At 44.4% G+C, this 25,431-nt stretch overlaps 1 protein-coding gene and 1 pseudogene across 12 annotated transcripts in view; one reads left to right on the forward strand and one right to left on the reverse strand.

Moving 5' to 3' along the window:
* Positions 1–17,817: 17,817 nt before the first annotated feature.
* Positions 17,818–25,431, reverse strand: part of satb2 (SATB homeobox 2) — a 299,511-nt gene continuing 291,897 nt past the window's right edge. For all 12 annotated transcript variants that reach the window (XM_068035703.1, XM_068035709.1, XM_068035705.1 and 9 more), the window contains one exon: positions 17,818–18,285. In XM_068035703.1, the coding sequence (XP_067891804.1) occupies positions 17,827–18,285 (459 nt within the window). In that variant the 3' untranslated portion in view covers positions 17,818–17,826. The remainder of the gene's footprint in view (positions 18,286–25,431) is intronic.
* On the forward strand, positions 21,641–21,771 carry LOC137372446 (U2 spliceosomal RNA; annotated as a pseudogene).

Below are 25,431 nucleotides of genomic sequence, written 5' to 3' on the forward strand. Positions count from 1 at the left end.
TTGGAGGGGAACTTGCAGGTGGTGGTGTTCCCATGTATCTACTGTTCTTGTTCTTTTAGGTGGAAGAGGTGTTCGGGAAGGAGACTTGGTGAGTTGCTGCAGTGCATCTTGTAGGTGGTACACACTGTTGCCACTGTGTGTCGGTGGTGGAGGGAGTGAATGTTTAAGTTTGTGGATGGGGTGCCAATCAAGTGGATGATGTCAAGCCTCTTGAGTGTTGTTGGAGCTACACTCATCCAGGCAAGTAGAGAATATTCCATCACACTCCTGACTTGTGTCTTGTAGATGTTGGACAGGCATGGGGAGTCAGGAGATGAGTTACTCATCACAGAATTCCCAGTCTCTGACCTGTTCTTGTCGCCACAGTATTTGTATGGCTGGTCTAGTTAAGTTTCTGGTCATTGGTAATCCCCAGGATGTAGATGGTGGGGGATTCAGCAATGGTTATGCTGTTGAATATCAAGGGGAGACAGTTAGATTCTCTCTTGTTGGAGATGGTCATTGCCTGGCACTTGTGTGGCATGAATGCTAATTGCCACTTATCAGCTCAAGCCTGAACGTTGTCCAGGTCTTGCTGCATGTGGACATGGACTGTGTCAGGTATCTGAGGAGTTGCAAATGGTACTGAACACTGTGCGATCATCAGCAAACATCCCCACTTCTGACCTGGAGGTAAGGTCATTGATGAAGCAGCTGAAGATGGTTGGGCCTCGGACACTGCCCTGAGGAACTCCTGCAGTGATGTCCTGCGGCTGAGATATTGGGCCTCCAACAACCACAACTGTCTTTCTTTGTACTAGCCATGACTCCAACCATAGAGTCATAGAGTTATAGAGTCATTTACAGCATATAAGGGAGCCATTCGGCCCATCATGTCTATGTCAGCTCCCTGTAGAGCAATCCAATCAGTCTCACTCCCCCACTCCATCCCCTACCCCTGCAAGTTTACTTCCTTCAAGTGTCCATCCAGTTTCCTTTTAAAATCATTGATTGTGTCCACATCCACCTCCCTCTTGGGCAGCAAGTTCCAGGTCATTACCATTTCCTACATAAAAATGTTCTTCCTCACATTCCCTCTGCATCTCTTGCTCAAAACCTTCAATCTGTGTCACCTAGTTCTTGTTCCATCAGTTAATGGGAACAGTTTTTCCTTATCTAACTTCTGTAAGCTTATCTTAAACCCCTATCAAATCAGTGGAAAGTTTTCCCCCTGATTCCCATTGACTTCAGTTTTACTAGGGCTCCTTGATGCCACATTCAGTCAAGTGCTGCATTGATATCAAGGGCAGTCTCTCATCTCACCTCTGGAATTCAGCTCTTGTGCCCATGTTTGGACCAAAGCTGTAATGAGGTCAGCAGCTGAGTGGCCCTGGCGGAACCCAAACTGAGCATCGGTTACAGGTTATTGCTGTGTAAGTGCCGCTTGATAGCACTGTCGATGACGCCTTCCATCACTTTGCTGATGATCAGAGCGACTGATGGGGCGGTAATTGGGCAAATTGGATTTGTCCTGCTTTTTGTGGACAGGACACACCTGGGCAATTTTCCACATTGTTGGCTGGATACTAGTGTTGTAGCTATACTGGAACAGTGGGGCTAGTGGCACAGCTAGTTCTGGAACGCATCTTCAGAACTACTGCTGGGATGTGTCAGTACCCATAGCCTTTGCAGTATCCAGTGCCTTCAGCCATTTCTTAACATCATGTGGAGTGAATCAAATTGGTTGAAGGCCGGACCCTGTAATGCTGGGAATTCAGGAGGACCTTTGGGCATGTTAATCTTTGGGCGTACAGGGACTTGGTCCCTTTCCTGTACCTGAATAGTAAGGTCTGAGGTACCCCCATTGTTGGTCCTCAGGTCTCAATTCAGTGGAGACACTGTAGTGCAAACATTCAGCTAGTGAAGACTCAACAAAGATTGAGCTGCTGCCAATCCCACAGTGACCCTCAGGTAAGTGAAGGCTGAGGTGTCAGGGGAAGTGGGGAAACTTCGGCCGGGGAGGGTGATCAGAATACTGGAGGGGCAGAAGCAGGCTTGTGTTCTTTAAATGTGGAGCACTATAAATGTAAACATAGAATTTATAATGGATAAAGTTGATAGGATGTGCATGCAGATGTATTTTTTAACATATTATATCAATAGACAATCCTATCTCTGAAAACAGCTCCATCATCAGTTACTGTTATTTCTTCTCTTACATTCCACAGTGCTTTGTGTGACTCTTACCTTATACTATTGTATACTATGTGCATGGTGACACTGTAATGCAGTAGTTTTCTCTATTTCTTGGCTGACCTCATGAAGTATGATGCCTTTGGTGTTGTGTACTGTGCAACAAAGCTGATAAACTCTTTATCCAGCTGGAAGTGAAGCTCCCTATGGAACCTAGGTTTGAGTACGAAGACAGGTTCTGTATCATACATCTGTTTTGTTAACAGAGCAGTGTGAAAAATACTTCTTTTCTACCACATGATCAACCTAATTTTCTTTGTGCACTCATGTGACTGCCAGACAGGAAGAAAAACACTTCCTGTCTCATGCTTCTGTTTGGCTTCCATTGCTTAATAGTTAGCTCCTTAATGATGGCATTTGGTTCATTTATAGTGCAAACTCCAACATTTCATTCAGGCCACATTCTTTCTCAAATGCAAGTGAATACAACATTTTGGAAATGTACCCTTTAATAATTAATGGTTGGAGTTAGGAACACATGAACAGAAGTAGGCCATTCAGCTCCTCGAACTTGTTCCCCCATTCAGACATTGGCTGATTTGTGTCTTAACTCCATTTACCTGCCCTGGTTTTGTATCCCTTAATACTCTTGCTGAACAAAACCTAGCAACACAACACAAATGCAAAAGCAAAATACTGTAGATGCTGGAAATCTGAAATAAACTGCTGGAAATACTCAGCAGGTCAGGCAGCATCTGCAGAAAGAAGAACAGTTAACATTTCAGGACTGTCCCTCCAAGGATGCTGCCTGACCTGCTCAGTATTTCTGGCATTTCCTGTTTTTGTTACAAAAATCTATCAAGCTCAATTTAAAAACTTTCAATTGACCTAGACTCAGCAGCGTTTTGTGAGGCGAGAGTTCTAGATTTCCACCATCCTTTGAGAGGAGAAATGATTCCTAACCTCACCTTTGAATGGCTAGCTTTAATTTTAAGGTTAGACCCCTTGCTCTGGTCTCCCCCACAAAAGGAAATAACTTTTCTCTATCTACCCCATCAAATCCTTTAATCGTCTTAAACACCTCAATTATTTCACCTCTGACTCTTCTAATCTTTATCCTGGAACTCCTTCTTCATGGCTAATTGACTTTATGTCAGCTTGGCTCATTTGTCGTAGAAATTGCCTTTGAATTATAAGGTTGTCAGACTTACCTTCCGGGAGAGCAGTGGACAGGAGTCCAGGCACGACTGAGTTTGAAAAAAAAATGAACAGTCTTCTTCTTCTTTGGCCTCCTTGTCTCGAGAGACAGTGGGTAAGCGCCTGGAGGTGGTCATGGGTTTGTGAAGCAGCGCCTGGAGTGGCTATAAAGGCCAATTCTAGAGTGACAGACTCTTCCACAGCTGCTCCAGATAAAATTGGCTGTCGGGGCTGTTACACAGTTGGCTCTCCCTTTGCGCTTCTGTCTTTTTTCCTGCCAACTGCTAAATCTCTTCGACTTGCCACACTTTAGCCCTGCCTTTATTGCTGCCCGCCAGCTCTGGCGATCGCTGGCAACTGACTCCCACGACTTGTGATCAATATCACAGGACTTCATGTCGCGTTTGCAGACATCTTTAAAGCAGAGACATGGACGGCCGGTGGGTCTGATACCAGTGACGAGCTCGCTGTACAATGTGTCTTTGGGGATCCTGCTATCTTCCATGCGGCTCACATGGCCAAGCCATCTCAAGCGCCGCTGGCTCAGTAGGGTGTATATGCTGGGGATGTTGGCTGCCTCGAGGACTTCTGTGTTGGAGATACGGTCCTGCCACCTGATGCCAAGGATTCTCCGGAGGCAGTGAAGATGGAATGAATTGGCACGTCGCTCTTGGATGACTAATGTTGTCCAGACCTCGCTGCCGTAGAGCAAGGTACTAAGGACACAGGCTTGATACACTCGGAATTTTGTGTTCCGTGTCAGTGCGCCATTTTCCCACACTCTCTTGGCCAGTCTGGACATAACAGTGGAAGCCTTTCCCATGCGCTTGTTGATTTCTGCATCTAGAGACAGGTTACTGGTGATAGTTGAGCCGAGGTAGGTGAACTCTTGAACCACTTCCAGAGCGTGGTCACCAATATTGATGGATAGAGCATTTCTGACGTCCTGCCCCATGATGTTCGTTTTCTTGAGGCTGATGGTTAGGCCAAATTCATTGCAGGCAGCCGCAATCCTGTCGATAAGTCTCTGCAGACACTCTTCAGTGTGAGATGTTAAAGCAGCATCGTCAGCAAAGAGGAGTTCCCTGATGAGGACTTCCGTACTTCGGTCTTCGCTCTTAGATGGGCAAGGTTGAACAACCTGCCACCTGATCTTGTGTGGAGGAAAATTCCTTCTTCTGAAGACTTGAACGCATGTGAGAGCAGCAGTGAGAAGAAGATCCCAAACAGTGTAGGTGAGAGAACACAGCCCTGTTTCATGCCACTCAGGATAGGAAAGGGGTTTGATGAGGTGCCGCTATGATGAATTGTGCCTTTCATATTGTCATGGAATGAGGTGATGATACTTAGTAGCTTTGGTGGACATCTGATCTTTTCTAGTAGTCTGAAGAGACCACATCTGCTGACGAGGTCAAAGGCTTTGATGAGATCAATGAAAGCAACGTAGAGGGGCATCTGTTGTTCACGGCATTTCTCCTGTAGCTGGCGAAGGGAGAACAGCATGTCATTGGTGGATCTCTCTGCTCGAAAGCCACACTGTGCCTCAGGGTAGACATGCTCAGCCAGCTTCTGGAGCCTGTTTAAAGCAACTCGAGTGAAGACTTTCCCCGCTATGCTGAGCAGGGAAATTACAAGGTAATTGTTACAGTCACTGCGGTCACCCTTGTTCTTATAGAGGGTGATGATATTGGCATCTCGCATGTCCTGTGGTACTGCTCCTTCGTCCCAGCACAGGCAAAGCAGTTCATAGAGTGCTGAAAGTATAGCATGCTTGGCACTCTTGATTATTTCAGGGGTAATACCGTCCTTCCCAGGGGCTTTTCTGCTGTCAAGAGAATCAATGGCATCACTGAGTTCCAATTTTGTTGGCTGTTCGTCCAGCTCATCCATGACTGGCAGAGACTGGGCTGCATTGAGGGCGGTCTCAGTGACAACATTTTCCCTGGAGTCCAGTTCTAGGTAGTGCTCCACCCAGTGGTCCATTTGCTTGCGTTGGTCAGTGATCATGCCCCCTGATTTAGACTTGAGGGGGGCGATCTTCTTGATGGTTGGCCCAAAAGCTCTCTTAATGCCATCATACATCCCTCTGATGTTTCCGGTGTCGGAGGCCAGCTGAATATGACTGCATAGGTGTTGTCAGTAGTCATTTGCGCAGTGCCTGACTGTCCTTTGTGCAGCACTTCTGGCTGCTTTAACTGCTACAGATTTTAATTCGCTGGGGGTTTTCTTGTAGTTCAGCAGCGCAATGCGCTTAGCGGCTATGACAGGTTCCAGCTCTTCAAAGTGGGATTGAAACTAGTCTGCATTCTGCTTCACACATTTGCCATAGGTGGTCATTGCTGAGTCATATATTGCATCTCTGATGTGGGCCCACAAGATTGTCAGACTTACCTTCCGGGAGAGCAGTGGACAGGAGTCCAGGCGCACCTGAGTTTGAAAAAAAAACTGAACAGTGGCACACAGGAAAGCTGTAAGGTGATTAGTTGGTGAGTAACTGCTATCAGCGAGTATCTGTAAATAGCTAGGTTTGTACACTACTGTTAGGGTGCATGTGTAAATAGCTACAAGTTACAAAAAAACTTAAAATTAAAATTTATGTAACCACCTTACAAATAATTAAGGCACACAAGCAGAAGGGAACAGCCGGCAAGTCTGCTGTTCTGTTTTATTTTAAAGCAGTAAGATTTATTACTGAGGTTATTACTACTATTGGTAACATCTTAATATTGGTAGGGTATATTAATAGTGGTAAGGGAGATAAGTTTTGGTAAGTGTGACGTCACAGGGAAGCAGGTAGGTGACCGGCTGGGTGAGACTTTGGAGCTACAAACAGCATGAGAGGGACAGAGAGCAATGAGGCACAGGGAGCTAGTCAGTGAGTATCTGGTGGGTATTTTTCTTACTTTATGATTTTTATTTTTTCTCTACCATTTAAGACTATCTACTAAGTCGAAGCTAAAATACCAGTAGTATAACCATTTTATTGGTTCATTCTATTTATAACCATTTTATTGTGTTTATTTAACTTCTAATTTTTACTACAGTAAATAAATAATTTGAGGCCTGGCAGGGCTGGTCACACCCATCAAATGCACATCTTGTGCCATGTGGGGACTCCAGGACCTTACCCATGTCCTGGACAACTACGTGTGCATAAAGTGACACAAAATGCAAAAACTCGAGCACTGAATCTTGGAACTCGAGGAGCAGTTGGTGTCACTGAGGTGTATTCGTGAGGATGAGCGATAGGTGGATAGCACGTTTCAAGAGATGGTCACCCCACAGCTTATGAGAGCGCAGGCAATGAGGGACTGTGTGGCTGCCAGACAGACGAGAAGGACAAGGCAGGTAGAAGTCTCTGGAGGGCATCCCACTTTCTAACCAATATTCAGTTCTGCGTACCAATGGGAGAGAGGGTTCCTGTGGAGAGTGCAGCGAGAGTCATGACCAGAGCACCATGGGTAGCTCAGCTGCGCAGGGACGGAGGAGAAAAGACAGGAAAGCAATAGTGGTAGGAGATAATATAGTTAGGGGGACTGACAGGTGTTTCTGTGGTCACAGGCGTGATTCCAGGATGGTATGTTGCCTCCCTGGTGCAAGGGTCATGGATATCACCGAGCGGCTACAGAGCATTCTGGAGGGCGAGGGTGCACAGCCAGAGGTCATGGTCCACATTGGTACCAACCATATAGGTAGAAAAAGGGATGAGGTCCTGCAAGCTGAGTTTAGGGAGTTAGGAAAGAGATTAGCAAACAGGATTTCAAAGGTAGTAATCTCCAAATTACTCCCAAGGCCACGTGCTGGAGAATATAGAAATAGAATACACCAGATAAATGCATGGCTAGAGAGATGGTGCAGGAGGGAGGGCTCCAGATTTCTGGGACATTGGGACCGGTTCTGGGGAAAGTGGGACCTGTACAAGCTGGATAGTTTACACCTGAACAGGACTGGGATGAATATCCTCACAGGAAGGTTTGCTAGTGCTGTTAGGGATGGTTTAAACTAGGTTGGCAGGGGAATGGGAACCTGAGGGCAGTTTCAGATAGGACAAATTCAGAGCAGGGAACGGGAGGCAGAAAATTAGCGAGTGACTCTGAAAGACAGAAGAAGCAAAGGTTAAAAAGTGTGCAGCACCGAAATTTGGCAGTGTTAAAATGTAGTTATTTAAATGCATTTAAAGTATAGCAAATAAAGTCGATGAGCTGAGGGCACAGATAGAAACATGGCAACACGATATCATTGCTATAATGGAAACTTGGCTTAAAGAGGGGCAAAAATGGCAGCTCAACATCCCTGGATATAGAGTTTTCAGGCAGGATAGAGAGGGGGATAAAAAAGGAGGGGGTGTAGCATGATTGGTTAAAGAATCAATTACAGCTGTGAGGAGGGATGATATGCTAAATTAATCATCAAATGAGGCCATATGAGTTGAGCTCAGAAATAAAAATGGGGCAGCCACACAACTAGGAGTGTACTATGGACCCCCAAATAGTGAGAGGGAGATAGAAAACAATATGTAGGCAAATTTCTGAGTGCAAAAACAATAGGGCAATAAGAGTTGGGGATTTCAACTACCCTAATATCAATTGGGATACAAACAGTGTGAAGGGCACAGAGGGCACAAAATTCTTGAACTGCATTCAAGAGAAATGTTTTAGCCAGCACGTAACAAGCCCAATGAGAGGGGACGCAATTCTAAATTTGGTCTTTGGAAATGAAGCTGGGCAGGTGGATGAAGTAGCAGTGGGTGACCATTTTGGAGATAGTGACCATAATACAGTTAGTTTTCGCATAACCATGGAAAAGGACAAAGATAAAACAAGAGTAAAAGTTCGAAATTGGGGGAAGGCAAATCTTACAAAGCTGAGAAGTGATCTGGCGAAAGTGGACGGGGTGTGACTACTTGAAGGAAAATCAGTGGCAAACCAATGGCAGGCATTCAAAAGCGAGCTTCTACAGTCACAGTGTAGATATGTCCCCACTAAGAAAAAGGGTGGTACTGCCAAATCTAGAGCCCCCTATTTATATAGAAGGATACAGGGCACAGGATAAAGCAGAAAAAGAAAGCTTATGACGGTCACAAAAACTTAATACTTTAGAAAGCCTAGAGGAGTATAGAAAGTGCAGGGGTGAAGCAAAAAAGGAAATTAGATAAGAACATAAGAAAAATGGACAGGAGTAGGCCATTCAGCCCTTCAAGCCTGCCCCGCCATTCAATATGTTCATGGCTGATCTGTCCCAGGTCTCAACCCCTCTTTTGGGCCTGCTCCGCATACCCCTCTACTCCCAAGATTTCAAAAATCTATCTACCTCCTCCTTAAATGCATTTAGTGACCCAGCCTCCACAATTCTCTGAGGTAGAGAATTCCAGAGATTCACCACCCTCTGAGAGAAGAAATTCCTTCGCATCTCAGTTTTAAATGTGTGCCCCCTTATTCTGTAATTATGTCCCCTAGTTCAAGATTCCCCCACCAGAGGAAACATATTCTCAACATCTACACCGTCAAGCCCCCTTCGAATCTTACCCACTGTTTTTTTCAGGTTGTTTTTCTTCAGGTTTGCACTTGCTGCTGTTCAATATTCAGTATATTCACACCTAATCTGTACTAATGCTTTGTCTTTCAACACACCATTAACATATTGTTTGCCTTTGCTCCGTGACCTTTTGGTCAGCTATGTGGCCTGGTCCAATCTGCACCTTCTCCTTTGTTATCTCTTGCCCAACCCCCACCTCACTTGTTTATAATCTGTGACTTTTCTAATATTTGTCAGTTCCGAAGAAGGGTCACTGACCCGAAACGTTAACTCTGCTTCTCTTTCCACAGATGCTGCCAGACCTGCTGAGTGAATCCAGCATTTCTTGTTTTTGTGCCCCTTAGAATCTTATATGTTTCAATAAGATCACCTCTCATTCTTCTAAACTCCAATGAGTAAAGGCCTAACCTGTTTAGCCGTTCTTGATAGGACAACCCCTTCATCCCAGGAATCAGCCTAGTGAACCTTTACTGAACTGCCTCCAATGCTAGTATATCCTTCCTTAAATACAGGGACAAAAACTGTACACAGTACTCCAGGTGTGGCCTCACCAACATCCTGTACAGTTGTAACAAGACTTCCCTATTTTTAAACTTCAACCCCCTAGCAATAAAGGCCAAAATTCCATTTGCCTTCCTAATTACTTGCTGCACCTGCATGCTACCTTTTTGTGTTTCATGCACAAGAACACCCAGATCCCTCTGAACTGCTGTATTTTGTAGTCTTTCTCCATCTAAATAATAATCTGCCTTTTTATTCTTCCTACCAAAGTGAATGACCTCACACTTTCCCTCATTGAACTTTATCTGCCAAGTTTTTGCCCACTCACTTAACCTGAGTTGCTCTCCCTCAAAATGAATTTGAAATTCTACCATGTTATGATCGTTTCCCCGTCGAGGATCCTTAACTACGAGATCTCTTATTAATCCTACCTCATTAAACATTACCAAATCTAAAATATCCTGTTCCCAGGTAGGTTCTGCAACATATTGTTCTAAGAAACAATCCTTGATGCACTCTACAAATTCGTCTTCCATGTTGCCCTTGCCAATTTGATTTGTCAAGTCTATATGCATATTAAAGTCATCCATGATAATTGTAGTGCCCTTCTTACACGCCTCCATTATTTCCTGATTAATATTTTGTCCTCCAGAGAGGCAACTCCTCGGGGGCCTATAGACGACACAAAAAAAGCAAAGAGAGGACATGAAAAATTATTGGCAGATAAAATCAAGGAAAACTCAAATATGTTTTATCAGTACATTAAGAGCAAGAGGATAACTAAGGAAAGGGTAGGGCCAATCAGAGATGTACAAGGGAACTTATGCATGGATGCAGGAGATGTGGGCAAGGTTCTTAATGAGTTTTTTATCTCTATCTTCACAAAGGAGAGGAATGATGCAGACATTGTAGTAAAAGAGGGGGAGTATGAAATATTAGATATAATAAGCAGAATGAGAGAGGAAGTACAAGAGGGTCTGACATCCTTTAAAGTGGATAAGTCACTTGAGCCAGATGGATTGTGTCCCAGATTGTTAAAGGAAGCCAGGGAGAAAATAAAGGATGTGCTGAGGATCATCTTCAAATCCTCACTAGATACAGGTGAGGTACCACAGGGTTGGAGGTCTGCTAACGTTGTACCATTGTTCACAAAGAGTGTGAGGGATAGACCAAATAATTATAGGCCAGTCAGTCTGACCTCGGTGTGGGCAAATTATTAGAATCAATTCTGAGAAATAGGATAAACGGCCACTAAGAAAAGAACGGGTTAATCAGGGATAGTCAGCATGGATTTGTTAAGGGAAGGTTGTGTCTTACTAACTTAATTGAATTTTTTGAGTAAGTAATAAGGAGCATTGATGAGGGTAGTGCAGTGGATGTGGTCTACATGCATTTTAGTAAGACATTTGACAAGGTCCCACATGGCAAACTGGCCAGAAAAATAAAAGCCCATGGGATACAGGGGAATGTGACAAGTTGGATCCGAAATTGGCTCAGTGACTGGAAACAAAAGGTAATGGTTGATGGATGTTTTTGCGAATGGAAGGTGGTTTCCAGTGGCACTCCACAGGGCTCAGTGTTGGGTCCCTTGCTGTTTGTGGTATATATTAATGATTTGGACTTAAATGAGGGAGGCATGATTGGTAAATTTGCAAATGACACAAAAATTGGCAATGTAGTTGATAGTGAAGAGGATAGCTGTAGACTCCAGAATGATATCAATGGTTTGGTTGAGTGGGCGGAAAAGTGGCAAATGGAATTCAATCTGGAGAAGTGTGAGATAATGCATTTGGGGAGGGCAAACAAAGCAAGGAAATACACAATAAATGGGAGGATTTTGAGAGGGGTAGAAGAAGTGAGAGACCTTGGAGTGCATGTCCACAGGTCCCTGAAGGTGGCAGGACAGGTAGATAAAGTGGTGAAGAAGGCATATGGAATGCTTTCCTTTATTGGCCGAGGTATAGAATTCAAAAGCAGGGATGTAAAGCTGGAATTGTATAAAACGCTGGTTAGGCCACAGCTGGAGTATTGCGTACAGTTCTGGTCACCACATTACAGGAAGGACATAATTGATCTGGAGAGAGTACTGGAGATTTACAAGAATGTTCCCAGGGCTTGAAAGTTGCAATTATGAGGAAAGATTGAATAGGCTATGGTTGTTTTCTTTAGAACAGAGGAGGCTGAGGGGTGACTTAATTGAAGTGTACAAAATTATGAGGGGCCGAGATAGAGTAGACAGGAAGGACCTGTTTCCCCGAGTGAAGAGGTCAATTACCAGGGGACACTGATTTAAGGTGATTGGTAGAAAGATTAGAGGGGCCATGAGGAAAACTTTTTCACCCAGAGGATGGTGGGTGCCTGGAATTCACTGCCCAGATCGGTGGTGGAGGCAGAAACCCTCAACTAATTTGAAAGGTACCTGGGCATGCAGCTGAAGTGCTGTATCCTTCAAGGCTATGGACCGGGTGATGGAAGGTGGAATTAGATTGGGTGGCTAGTTTTTTTCAGCCGACGCAGACACGATGGGCTGAATGGCCTCTTTCTGTGCCATAACTTTTCTAGGTTTCCATGTTTCTAAAGCCCAACTCCAGCAATGCATACATAATATAGTCTGATATTTCAATTTATTTTATTTATTTTTTCTATGGTTCTATGTTTTTTTTTATTTGTTCATGGGATGTGGGCATTACTGGCTAGGCTAGCATTTATTGCCCATCCCCAATTGCCCTTGAGAAGGTGGTGGTGAGCTGCCTTCTTGAACCGCTGCAGTCCTTGAGGTGTAGGTACACCCACAGTGCTGTTAGGAAGGGAGTTCCAGGATTTTGACCCAGTGACAGTGAAGGAATTGCATATAGTTCCAAGTCATGTTGGTGTGGGGCTTGGAGGGGAACTTGCAGGTGGCGCTGTTCCAGTTTCAAGAGACTGAAGGACTGCATTTGTAGTGAGGGAGTGCTGCATTGTCAGAGGTCTATTGGTGTTAAATCAATGAAGCAAACAAAATGCTGGTATATAATGTTGTATCAGTAAAATGTAGCTCAAAAAAGTTTGTTTTAAAACTGCAAGGTGCTCTAGGCAAGCTGTAGAGGTGGGTTGACAAATTTACAGACCTCCTTCAAGGTATACAAATGGAAGCTGTGGTTATCCAGCACCACTGAGGGACAATTCCCCCCAAAAAACAGGTCTTCAGTTTAATATTTACTGCTTGATACTTTATTTTTAAACCTGTTGAGTATTTTGAAAGTTCACTTTGTCCAGAAGGCTCCAGTATGAAACTAAAGGAAGGGGAAGAGGAGGGGAAGGGTGGCACAAGGACAACTACTGTCAAAACTGATGCAATTTTGTCTTGTGTGCCTTTCATTGTGCCAATTTCAATCAGGCATAGAAATCACTACAACAACCATCACAACTTCTGTTTATATAGTGCCTTTAATGTATTAAAATGTGCTAAAGTGCTTCACAGAAGTAAAATTATATTTCTTTTATATTTGCTTTATTTTTAAAATTAAAAATGTTTTATGATTCTTTGGGGTCGAGTGGACAATTCATAGAATGATTAATTTTTGTAACTTTACAAATTGTAGTAATCCACATTTTGCCTTTCCCTTTGTCACATCCCAATGCAATTTTTCCAGTACCCTTCACACTGGTCGATGAAGTCCACCCTACCCAAACTCCAATTCATCCAGAATTCTACCATCCATATCCCATCCTGTACTATGTTCTGCTGACTAGGCACCCTAACCCTCATTGACATCCATTGGATTCTCCTCCACCAGAACATTTAACTCAGAATCTTCAGTACTGATTATAAATTTTTCCATGGCCTTGCCCAGCATCTCCCTTTGCCGTCTCCTCCATCCTTCCAAGTCAGGCTCCCCTGCATCCCCCAATCCTTCGCCTCCACCCCTGGTTGCAGAACCTTCAGCATTGTGATGCAGCACTCTGGAATATACTTGCTAAAGCCCTCTACCTTGCTACATTTCTTGCCAGCTTTAAATGTTTCCTTAAAATCTACCTCTTTGGGCTTTTGCTCACCTCCCATAGTGTCTATTGCCAATCGCCAAACCTTTTGTCCTGTGGTACATCAAAGTTTTCTTTGTTTTTTTTTCTTGCTGTTAGCGCTGGAAATGACACAGATGATTGCATTGCACACCATTTTAGTTCACAAACATTTGTCATAGGAACATGATTCATGTTCATGCCATTCCCAACTCACTTTTCTGCAATTGCAGTTTATGCACAAGGCTATTAGACATGTTTTTAAAAAGCACACAAACCTTTGCTCAGTACTTCAGATGTTACTTTAAATGTCATAGATTATAGTTTGTGGAAAAGTCCAATTACTGTAAATCTAATAAAAGCTTCTTGTTACCACAAGCTTCAGTTTAGAAAGAGCTAATTCTTTTTGTAACTTATAATAGAAACCAGATACTCTACAAATACAGATACATCAGGACCAGACTGGAAGGATGCATGCATAGTGCTCATAGGAGCCTTATTCTTCCATTCTAGCGCCATATTAACATATAGGGCTGAATGATATTCTGGCGCCGCACTGTGCAACGGCTCTCTTTAAACTCAGCAGGGTGCCCACATTCAGCATCTAGCGAGGAACCCCCACGATATTTCGCACGGGGACTCATTTAAATAGTGGGGTCAGAGCACCCGCCCTCGATGATGTGTGGGGGCTGTCACCGCGTCCCTGGCAATGGTGTCCGGCGCCATTTTTAAAGGGCTTTAAGCCCTTACAAATAATTATAATTTTTAAAGGGAAAATATAATGGATTTTTATTAAATATAAATATAGGTGATGGAGGCCCTTCCCCACACCCCCCAATTGATTTTTCAAATACCTGAACTTTCCCCCCCAACCTTCGATCTTTTGCTCTTCAACCCCTTCCCACCATCCCTACATCCAATAAAAATTGATTTCCCTGCTCCTCCATCCCTCCCACCCTGAAAATTTTATTCCTCCACCCTCCCCACCAGGTTCTCGCCTCAGAGCTCCATGCGGAGTTCCGAAGGCGCGCGAAGGCCGAATGGAGGCTATAAAATAGGCGTGGGACGGCAGGTAAGTTATTTTGCATACATTTGTTGACAATCTGCATATGGAGATGAAGGGCCCGCCACCAGGCAGTGGAGGAGCCGCACTGAAGTTCTCCCGCGGTCGGTAATATGTGGCAGGCCCTTCTCGACGTCACGGGTTGAGGCGGGCCTCTCCCCGCAGAATTTTACCAGCCCCCACATCACAACCCACGGCATCGAGGGGCCAGTAAAATTCAGCTCATAATGTTAAACTTTAACTGCATCCCCATGAGAATGCACAGCAATCTACAGCTTATACTATGTCATATACGATAGAAATTGATATCTATCATGGTCATTATTTTTGTTGTCTGAAAGCTCTCCTTTCAGTTCTTTTTCAAAAAAAAAAGCATCTTATCCTCTCTCTCTAATTGGAACAAATAATTCCATCTTTTAAGCTTTTTAAGAGAAAAGATTTGAATGGTGTGTAAAGTCTTCGTACGCTGTCTGGATCACTCCTCCCTGAGTTGTTTCTTTTTTATGTGTGTGTGGCATTCAGCCAGACACAGTGCCACACAAGAACCATCATCAAGAGCCATGATATTTATATGATGCTGCTTGGATGTACAAACTAGTGATACAATAATGCCTTTTATTATGTCCACCAACCATGGACATATGGGCTCCAAAAGTTTCCTGACATGCAGTAATTTGTGGTTTTTTAATTATAAACAGAAAATATTTACTAAGGAACTAGAACGAAAAAAACAGCACAAATATAATGGATAGAATATTTTCTCAAACATTGCTTAATTGTTTACCAAGAAAATGTAGCAGAGAGAGAAACTTGAATATCGAACATTACTTGACAAATTTAGATGTATTTATTGAATGTCTTTTATTTCAACAACAAAGGGTCTAATGGCTTAACAATGCACATAACTTAAAAATAATTATCACTTTGTGATAATGCAGATAGAAGGTTGATTCACATGAAAAAGAACATTTACAATATGTTAATTTTATATTCACATTGTCAATAATACAAAAGCACAATTATTCTTCATTTCACCAAAGGCAGAAATTTGTGCTTTCTGAAGAGGCACTATGAAAGAAAGTTTATTTTTCCAAATAGATAATATATGACAGGTAATGAATAAATAGACATATATGCATTGTACCTTTCAAATCTGGCAAGACCATAGGCTAAAATGCCCATAGATTCACTTAACATCACTGCAGTCTTTGCAGTGCAATAAAACTGAGTAGGCAAGACCTAGCGTTGACAATTTCCAGTACATATTTTGGTTAAAATATTACAAAAAACTTAGTGTCCTTATTAATCGAACAGTTTGTACAAACTCAGCAGAAATAATTGGTTTTGGGAAGCTTCTTGTCACAATAAACTAAACAAAAAACAGCAGAAAAGCTAATTATTGATTTTTTTTTGTTACAGTGGAGGTTTTTTATGATCATGTCTGTTAAAGATAAAGATCTGTGTAAGAGCAGCTTCTTGTAATGTGCTAGTCTATCTCCATTAACATCTGTTCATCCCTGAATAAAATTCATTTCTGCTTAAGATCAAGTCTCCTGTTGGCAATCCTGAGATAAATTAGCTAGGGTCCCATTCCATGTTAAAATGGTAGATCTTTAAGTCTTCCTCTTTCAATGTTACTATTTCTATTAGTTTCCTTAATAGGTGCCAAACCACATCTGAAATGCTGCTAAGGATATAAGACAATAAATCTGGGGGTCCTGTTTTCTTTTTCTTCAGAGTCGCTGCTTGGTAGCATTAATAACCAGCACAACAGACATTGGCTGCACCTTGTTCACGTTGATGGGCGAAAGAAAGGTACTAAAGGAAGACAAATGAGTAGCTTTTCTCTGTGCACAAAGAAATATTCTTTTAATAAACTGTCATAGAAAACAATGGCAATTTAATAAAAGACTTGTTTTTATCATCATACACAAGGCCCTGAAATTATGCTGTGGGTTATTAGCATACAAGTACTTAAAGTTTTAAATTCCTCTTTTTACTCTTTTAGCAGGCGTGTAAACCCATTTAGTAACATAATAACTTTAGCAACAGGAGTAGGCCATTCAGCCCCCCCAGGCCTGCTCCCCATTCAATTAGGTCATGGCCCATCTGTACCTCAACTCCATTTTCCCACCTTAATTTATTTTAAACTTCTTATTTAATGCTTCCACTAAAGTAGCAGAAAGAAACAGATTCTAGATTTAAGGAGTTAAGCATTCAAATGCCAGTATCGTTCATCCACTAATATCTGACAGCATCATTTTAAGGCTACCTAGAAAATTTTGTTGGAGATGATGGCTGTGGAAGAAACTACAAATTCCTAATGGCCTACTAATTTTCCAACTTTTAAATTGATTCATACAATACTATGTGCCAAGCTGAGAGAGAACAGCAATGGACTTTTAAGTGTTAGTTTCTATATAGAATAAAACACCTTGAGGCCAGTACACCTCAGGTTTTATTATTGTGCAACCCTGAATATCATTGTTATTCACACCCCATTTTATTATTACTTTACCTGCTCAACTAGTGTGGTTAGTTCAGTCCTTGTTGCAGAAATCCACATTGTGATTGTAATTCCAGTATAAGATTATGGGCTTACAACATCCCTCAGCACTACTGAAATCTATACCTGCCTTTTTCGTTGGCATAAATCAAAATATTAATACTTAGTACAAAATAAAAGATACAACTGACTGAACCACACAGCACCAAACACGCAAGTTTGTAAAATTGTGTGCGTTCTTATAGATATATTTTGCATTTGCTGATGTCCTGATTTTGTTTCTTTTTTTGGCAGTGGTGCTTTTTTCTTGTGAAAAATACAAACCCCAAAATATTTTTATAGCCTCCTGGCAGGCAGCCATATTTAAAAATCAGGATGAACTTAGAAAATAAATAGGAATTTTAAAAGCAGAAAGTCACCACACCCCCGGAGCAGGCAGCTTATCAAAAGCCAAAACAACTCATCATAAAGTGGTTTGAGAACGCAACCGAGTGAACCTTCATTTTACATTTCAGTGTACAGTCACAGAACTTTATAAAAACACCTTTGTCCCGAGTAAGTTCTGAGAAAATGTCCTTTTTAAACTTGCCCACAATGTTTCTTTCTTTAACCTTTAGTGCAGGATTGAGTTGTGAAGCAAACTCTGAAGTGAGTTTAATCTTTCCCAGTCTGTAAAACTCACAAAAGTCTGTGAACAAAGTCAATTCTGGAATTCTATGTCAAGGCAACATTAGATTAGACCTGCAAATTCAATACTGCTGTACTCCATACGTACTTAATGCATAACACAAAACTGTACATAGAATTGACAATACTCTTTTATGTAGGTATGCATTAGCTGGTGTGTTTCACATTATTTCTGGTCAACCTCTGGAGGTTTGGCTTTGGTTTTGCTGAGGTTTTCCTCTCCAGCCTCCATGGTGTACATTTCAGAGCCCTCCTCACTATCGTTCTCCTCAGGCTCTGTAAGCAGCTCTTCATCCTTGTATTCTGCAACATCTACTGTGGTTCCTAAGTGCTCTTTTAATTTGCCATGATGCTTAACGTGATAACGCTGGTTCTGAAAAAATTTGATAATCGTATGCTTAGGCAAATCCAGCTGAGCAGAAAGGGTCTGAATGGCCTCCTGGTCAGGATAGAGGCCTACATCATGGATAAAGCTCTGAAGAATGCCCAGTGACTCCACGGAGATCTTAGTACGTGATCTGGGCTTTTTGGCACAGTTATCCTCAGCAGCTTGTGGCTGAGTGGCTTTGTCCTCTCGTGGGGGTGAACTGTCCTTCGCAGGCTGGGATTGTTGTCTGTGCATGGCCTAAATTATTGAAGAAACACAAAATTACTTTCTGACCCAATTCTTCTTGTTAATTCTTTTCTGCTAGGCACCATTTTCCTTCTTTTTGTTGGATTTGCTTTATTTTAATTGTAAAACAATCCTCTAAATATTTGTTTACACAGTAGGACATGTAATAAATCAATACTTCAGTATAGTAATAATATAATATGAACAAGGTCAGTCGCAACAGACATGTCAAATGGGATGGACTGGTACATCTTTGGTGGTTTAGATATTTAATCAAGTTTTCACAGACTGATGGCATGGCAGTGAAACTTATCCTCGGGACTTAAGCTTAATTTAATTTCCTTTCAGAAGCTGTAATTATCTCTGTGTTGCACCCTAATCTAATCCTCTGCCCCTTCTCTGCCTCCGTGCTACTTAAGAGCAGCTCCATATCCTATGGCCCACAGAATGGATTGTTCTTTCAAATGTTCAGAATTAAGTTTGATTTATAAACATGTTTGTGACACCTTTTTATGATATTCCTTCTTTCTTCACTGGCCTGTGGTTTCTCACCCATTCTCATGTTGAAATATGATGGTAATACCAACTTTACAATTTGAGTTTCAGTTTTACCATCACAGTTTGAAGAACTGGGTCTGAGATATTTGACATTGCTGCAACTTATATCTAAAGGTGGGCAGGAGCTATGTTGGTCTGAAGCAGAAATATGTAAATAAAACAGAATCATGTCATTGGTTAAGACAGAAAAAGGTTTCTTCCTGCCTTTCTTTCCTCCTGAAGGTATTGACTCATTGCTGTTTATGTTCCATGGGAGTCTGCTGACCTATGGAAGTGACCTTGCGTGAACCTTGACAGTGAGAATTGGCAGACGACTGAGCGATCAAAGCTGAACCCAACCCTCTCCTCAACCAACATACAAACATGCTCACTTCCAGCAGGAGTCGCTGAATAGCAATCAACAATAACTTGCATTTATAGAGCATCGTTAATGTAGTAAAAATACCAAAGCATTTCACAGGAGTGTTATCAGACAAAATCTGACACCGAGTCACATGAGATGATATTAGGACAGGTGACCAAATTTTTGGCCGTGAGGTGGGTTTTAGGAAGGGCATCTTAAAGAAAGAGAGGAGGGAGAGATGCAAACAGGTTTAAGGAGAGAATTCCAGAGCTAAGGGCCTTGGCAGCTGAAGGTACAGCCACCAATGGTCTAATGATGAAAACTGGGGATGCACAACAGACCAGAATTGGAGGACTGCAAATATCTCAAAGGGTTGTGCGGCTGGAGGAGGTTAAAGAGATAGAGAATCAGGAGCACCGGTCCATTTATTTTATGCTCTGATCCAAGGCACTGTGGCTGATTGTGGTACTTCTACCACTGTGTCAGTTGAGATCACCTATCTCAGCACAGAGCAGAAATCAATTCCAGGACTTTCCTTTAGGGAACAATAAGCAGTTTCTTCTCATCAGTCTTCCATATAATAGGACGTGCCAGAGCTTAGTGAGTAACCAACATTACGGGGCTTAGTACAAAGATGCTTCTATCAGAATTACTGTCAAATAGATCTGAATATTCCTTGACAAGGACAGTTCTTCTTTAATTATCTTCTTTAATCATGCCTTCACTAACAGAATACCTGTGGGTTTTGTTCAACTTTTAAAATTGCATTTGTGTTTAGGCTTTCATGCCACACACAAACCAAGAGAAAAGACCTATTCTTAAGGCTGTCAAATGGTGCCCTTTATGAAGGTAATTAGATGTGGGAAGCTGGCAAGTTTCCCTCCAATTTTGCCTCCCTCTGTGTGGGGAAGTAGCTACAATCTTGTTTATTCAGCATTCTACAATGCCACTGGCAGAGAGCCAGACTCATCATGTGGAGGATCATAGATGGAAAGCACGGTTCTACTCATCTGTGACCCATTGCCAGGCAGAAGCCATTTTAACTGAGATCTTCATCACAAATCTTGGTCACAAAAGCTTGGTCAAAGAGGTAGGTTTTAAGGAGTAGTTTAAAGGAAGAGAGAGAGCGAGAGGTGAAACAAGGCTGAGAGAGGGAATCTCAGAGTTCGGATTTAAATGACTGAAGGCACTGCCACCAACAGGGGAGCAATTAAGATCGGGCATGCACGAGAAGCCAGAATTGGAGGAGCACTGAGATCTCAAAGAGTGATAGAGCAGAAGGAGGTTACAGACAAGGGGAAAGACTTTACACCCGTTCCACTCAAGGTTTATGCAACAGTCCATCCCAGCTCTGACCAGGTAATGGCCATGGTGGTGTTAGAGAAATAACCAGACTCTGCTGATCAAAGAATCATGGAATGGTTACAGCACATAAGGAGGCCATTCGGCCCATCATCTCCAAGCCAGCTCTCTGCAAGAGCAACTCAGCTAATTCCACTGCCCTGCCCTAACCCTGTAGCCCTGCAAATCTTTTCTCTGCAGATAATTATCCAATTCCCTTTTGAAAGCCAGGATAGAATCTGCCTCCACCACACTCTTGGGCAGTGCAGCACAAAAAAACTTTTCCTCATGTTGAGTATGGTTCTTTTTCCATTCACCTTAAATCGGTGTCGTCTGGTTCCCAACCCTTCTGCCAAAGGGAACAGTTTCTCCATATCTACTCTGTCCAGACCACGTATGATTTTGAAAACCTCTATCAAATCTCCTCTCAACCTTCACTACTCGAAGAAGACCAACCCCAGCTTCTCCAATCTATCCTCGCCACTGAAGTCCCTGGAACAATTTTTGTAATTTCTTTCTGCACACTCTCTAATTCCTTCACATCCTTCTTAAAGGGTGGCACCCAGAATTGGATGCAATACTCCAGTTAAGGCCAAACCAGGTTCACCAGAACTCCCCTGCTTTTGTGCTCTATGGGCTGGATTTAATGCTCTCCCCTGTGGCAAGTTTGAAGATGGGGAGAGCATTTAATCGGGCGGGATGCTGGCAGGTGGGGATCTGCCACCAATTGAGGCCCAATTAAGGGCCTCTTCCTGCCGCTGTTGCTATTAGCCCAGTTGTGAGTGGGCCTGTCGCCATGCTGGGAGCACAACAGGTAAACCTGTGCCAGTTGTTGCCGGCTGCCAGGGGTGGGGGGTGGGTGGAGGCAGAGAATGAGGAGGTCCCTCATTCACAGGCACTCAGTAGCCTATTGAGGGACCCAGCATTGGGAAAGGGGGTGCCTGCTGAGAGCACCTCTATCCTTGCTGCCGGCCCTCCCACAACCCTGCTCCCCTACAATTCCAACCCAACAATATCCCTCCCACCATCACTTACCTGTGGCCTGAGTCCATCCACGATCCTGGGCCTTGGGTGAGTGCATTAGTGACAGCAGCCACCACCTCCACGGTGGTGCTGCTAAGTAAAAGAGCTTCTCGGCCTTTTGGCTAAGATCAAGTGTAGTATCTATTCTTATCAGTACTTACTTGGCAGAGGAGAAACCATGATCAGTGGCTTTTGATCCTGGGTAGGCATTGAGTAAAATGGCTATAACCAATCTTCGAGCTTCAGGCCAGGGAGTGTGTAACACCGTTCGGGTGGTGGTGAAGGGCAAGGAAGGAGATGCACCGGTCGATCGCACCTTCTTCATCAAGAAAATCCTCATCGATTGTTGTGGATTTCAAGTTATGGATATCTTCTGCCTGCAGGATTTCCCCAGCAGTGGATATTTCGACGTGACGTTCAAGAATGTGGCGGGATGCATCAAGTTCCTGAAGACGTTCAAGGAGAAAGGGGACCAGGCGCCGCTATCGATTCTCACAGCAGAGCCACTCTTCACGCTTCCATCACAATGTGACCGGGTGGTGACAATTCACCTCTACAACCCCCATGTTCCTGTGGTGGATGTACTCACCTTTCTCGCCAGGTACGTCGAGGTGGCCGGCAGCAGCACTGATGTCAAGGACCCCTTTGGGATTTGGAGCAGCAAGCGACAGGTCAAGGTAACCTTGGAGGTCGATGCCAATGGAGCCATTATCCACCCTCCCTCCAGCTTCGCTATCGGGGGAAGTCGAGGCTGCTTGGTCTACGCTGGGCAGCCCAGAGTTTGTCGCACCTGTGGCAAATCTGGTCACGTGGCAGCTAACTGCAGCATCGTCGTCTGCAAGAACTGCAAGGAGGAAGGCCATCAGACCAAGGAATGTAAGCAGAGTAAGTGTTGCAACTTGTGTGGTGCGGCAGGCCACCTCTACAAAACCTGCCCCAAACGCTGCCTCAGTTATGCTCAGGGGGCAAGGTCCAAGGAAAGGCCGGGAGAAGGTACGACGAAGGCGTCTGGTGCTGGAAAGGAGACAAGCAACCTTCTCCGCAGCGAGGAAAGTCTACCTGAGAAGGAGAAGAAAGGGGAGGCAGCTGAAACCAGCGACCCAGCACCTACCCTGCGCCCGGAAACCCCTCCTCCACAGACAGAATCAATGGAGGAGGAGGCAGCAGATGGACAAACAGGTCAGTGGCAAGTGGTACAACCAAAAACCACAAAGAAAAGACCTCCAAAGCGGAACAGGCCACCACCCAAACCAGTGGCAAGAGGAGGCTACCGTCTGAGACAGACTACATCAGCTCCTCTTCACTGGACGAGGAAATGCTGGAACGACTGCCCCTAAAAAAGAGGTGGCAGAACTCCAAGGAGCTGGAAGATAAAGCATCCCAGCCCCCGGGCACTGGAAGCTGTGATGGGCCCGGCATGCCCCAACCCCAAAGCGCCACACCTAGTGACATGGCCAGCGCATCCCAGCTCCGGGACACCGAGAGTAAAGACACGTCTGGCGTACCTCAGCTCCGGGAAGCCGGGAGCAGTGATGTTTTTAAGGAGGAACAGAGGGGAACAGCAGAGGACAGCCCAATCCTTGCTGCCTACAAGACCCCGCCCCCCGCCCCCCGATGTCACCCCAGCAGAACAAACCCTGCATGAAAAACCAGGAGGGGTTTCTGAGCCCAACGAACGTGAAACAGCTTGCGCACACTATGGGTAGGCAGGAACATCCCGTAGGACTGGGACTAGCAAGGACAAATGGTATGGGAAGCAACAACTAACTTTTAAAAAATGGGTATACGCGATGTGTTTCAACCTTGGATTACCTCGCCAAGGTTAAAGCCGACCTACTGTTTCTGTAGGAGTGTGGAATACCACACCTCAGCACCTACAGGCAGTAGTTACGATGGTGGTCCCACCGGCCATCGATCTGGTCAGGGGGTAATGATTGGCATTCCACTGGCCTGGGTATTCTGCTGTGGGGAGGTAACTCACCATCTCCGAAGTTAAGGAGGTGGTGGGTCGTCGCCTCCTTGTAGCAGATGTAATGTACAACAACGCTCCGCTCCGATTGATCAACGTGTACGCCCCGGTTCAATGCAGCGAGCGGCTGACCGTCTTCCAGTAGCTCCCACTGCTGCTGGTGACGTCCAGGCCGGTCATCCTAAGCAGTGACTTCAACTGCATCATCGATGCAGCTGGACGATCCAGCCGAGACGACAACAAACTGGACGCTGTGTCCAGATTCCTAATAGAAACAGTAAAAGATGCCAAACTGCACGACTTCTTCAGCAAACCTGCAGACAGAGCACAGCGTAGAGACACATGGTCAAGGTCAAACGGGTCTGCCCATTCCAGGATTGACTTCCTGTTTGTGTCCCGTACTGTCACGGTCGGATCCACCAACATCAAGCCTGTGTTCTTGTCCAACCACTGCCTCTTACTGGCCGACTGTCACTTACAGGGCGACCAGTGGGTTGGCAGGGGGACATGGAAGCTCAATGCTACACTGCTAACCCCAGAGAACGTTGAGAAACTCAAAAGGGTTACAAAGGTTGGAGAACCGTGAAACCCCTCTTTGAGTCTCCAGTTCACTGGTGGGAAGCGATCAAGGAGATCAAGAGGTTCTTTATCCTCAAAGGTGTTCAGAGGGCGAGAGAGAGACAGAGGGAAATGTCCCGACTCCAGAAAAGAATGCAGTCGATGCGGGTCGAGGTCAAGGAGGACCTCCAAGAGGTGAAGAGCCAGCAAGCCTCGCTCTTTGCCACGGAGGCCTCCAAGATCATCTTCCAGTCCAGAGTCCGTTCCATTGAGCAGGATGAGATGTGCTCATGTTACTTCTTCCAAAAGGGACACAGAGCGCTCTGTTATCAGCAGCCTGAAGGAAGAGGATGGCTCGGTAACGTCTTCGCAGTCCGACATACTAAGGATCAGCAAATCCTTTTATGCTGGGCTGTATGACGCGAAGCCCACAGACAGCAGAGCCTCCCAGTCCTTCCTGTCATCTATCACAGAGGTCTTAGATGACAGCAGGAGGGAGAGACTGGACAAGCCGCTAACTCTGGATGAGCTGACAAAGGCCGTCGAGTCCTTCGCGACGAGTAAAACTCCCAGAAGCGACGGCTTACCAGTTGAGTTGTATTCGGCCCTGTGGGATTGGGTCGGCCCGGGCCTGTTGGAAGTATACGAGAGTATGCTCTTGGCTGGCAGCATGTCAGAATCCATGAGAAAAGGCACCATCACCCTCATCTACAAGCGGAAGGGGGAGAGGGCAGAAATCTGAAATTGAAGGCCCATCTCACTGCTTAGTGTTGACTACAAGATTCTGTCCAAAGTCATCGCCAGTCGAGTCAAGTCTGCTCTGGAGTTGGTGATCCACCCTGATCAGACCTGTACTGTACCCAGCAGGAAGATCTCTGATAGTCTCCCACTGCTCAGGGATACGATCGCCTATGTACGGGACAGGAGGGTGGACACCTGCCTCATCAGCCTGGACCAGGAGAAGGCTTTTGACAGGATATCGCACACCTACATGATGGACGTGCTTTCCAAAATGGGGTTTGGGGAGGGAATCTGCAATTGGATCAAACTGCTCGACACAAACATCAGTAGCGCAGTCTCAATCAATGGGTGGGAATCGGAAAGTTTCCCGATCCAATCTCGAGTCAGACAGGGCTGTCCTCTCTCCCCTGTCTTATTTGTTTGCTGTATTGAACCCTTTGATGAGTCTATTAGGAAGGATGTGAGCATAAGAGGGGTGACAATTCCAGGCAGTGGAGGCACTTAGGTTAAAACATCCTGTACATGGATGACGTCGTCGTCTTCTGCTCGGACCCGCTGTCTGTGCACAGACTGATGAGCATCTGCGACCAGTTCGAACTGGCCTTGGGAGCCAAAGTTAACCACG

The sequence above is a fragment of the Heterodontus francisci genome, chromosome 7, assembly GCF_036365525.1.
Source record: "Heterodontus francisci isolate sHetFra1 chromosome 7, sHetFra1.hap1, whole genome shotgun sequence".
In the NCBI taxonomy this organism is placed as follows: Eukaryota; Metazoa; Chordata; class Chondrichthyes; order Heterodontiformes; family Heterodontidae; genus Heterodontus; species Heterodontus francisci.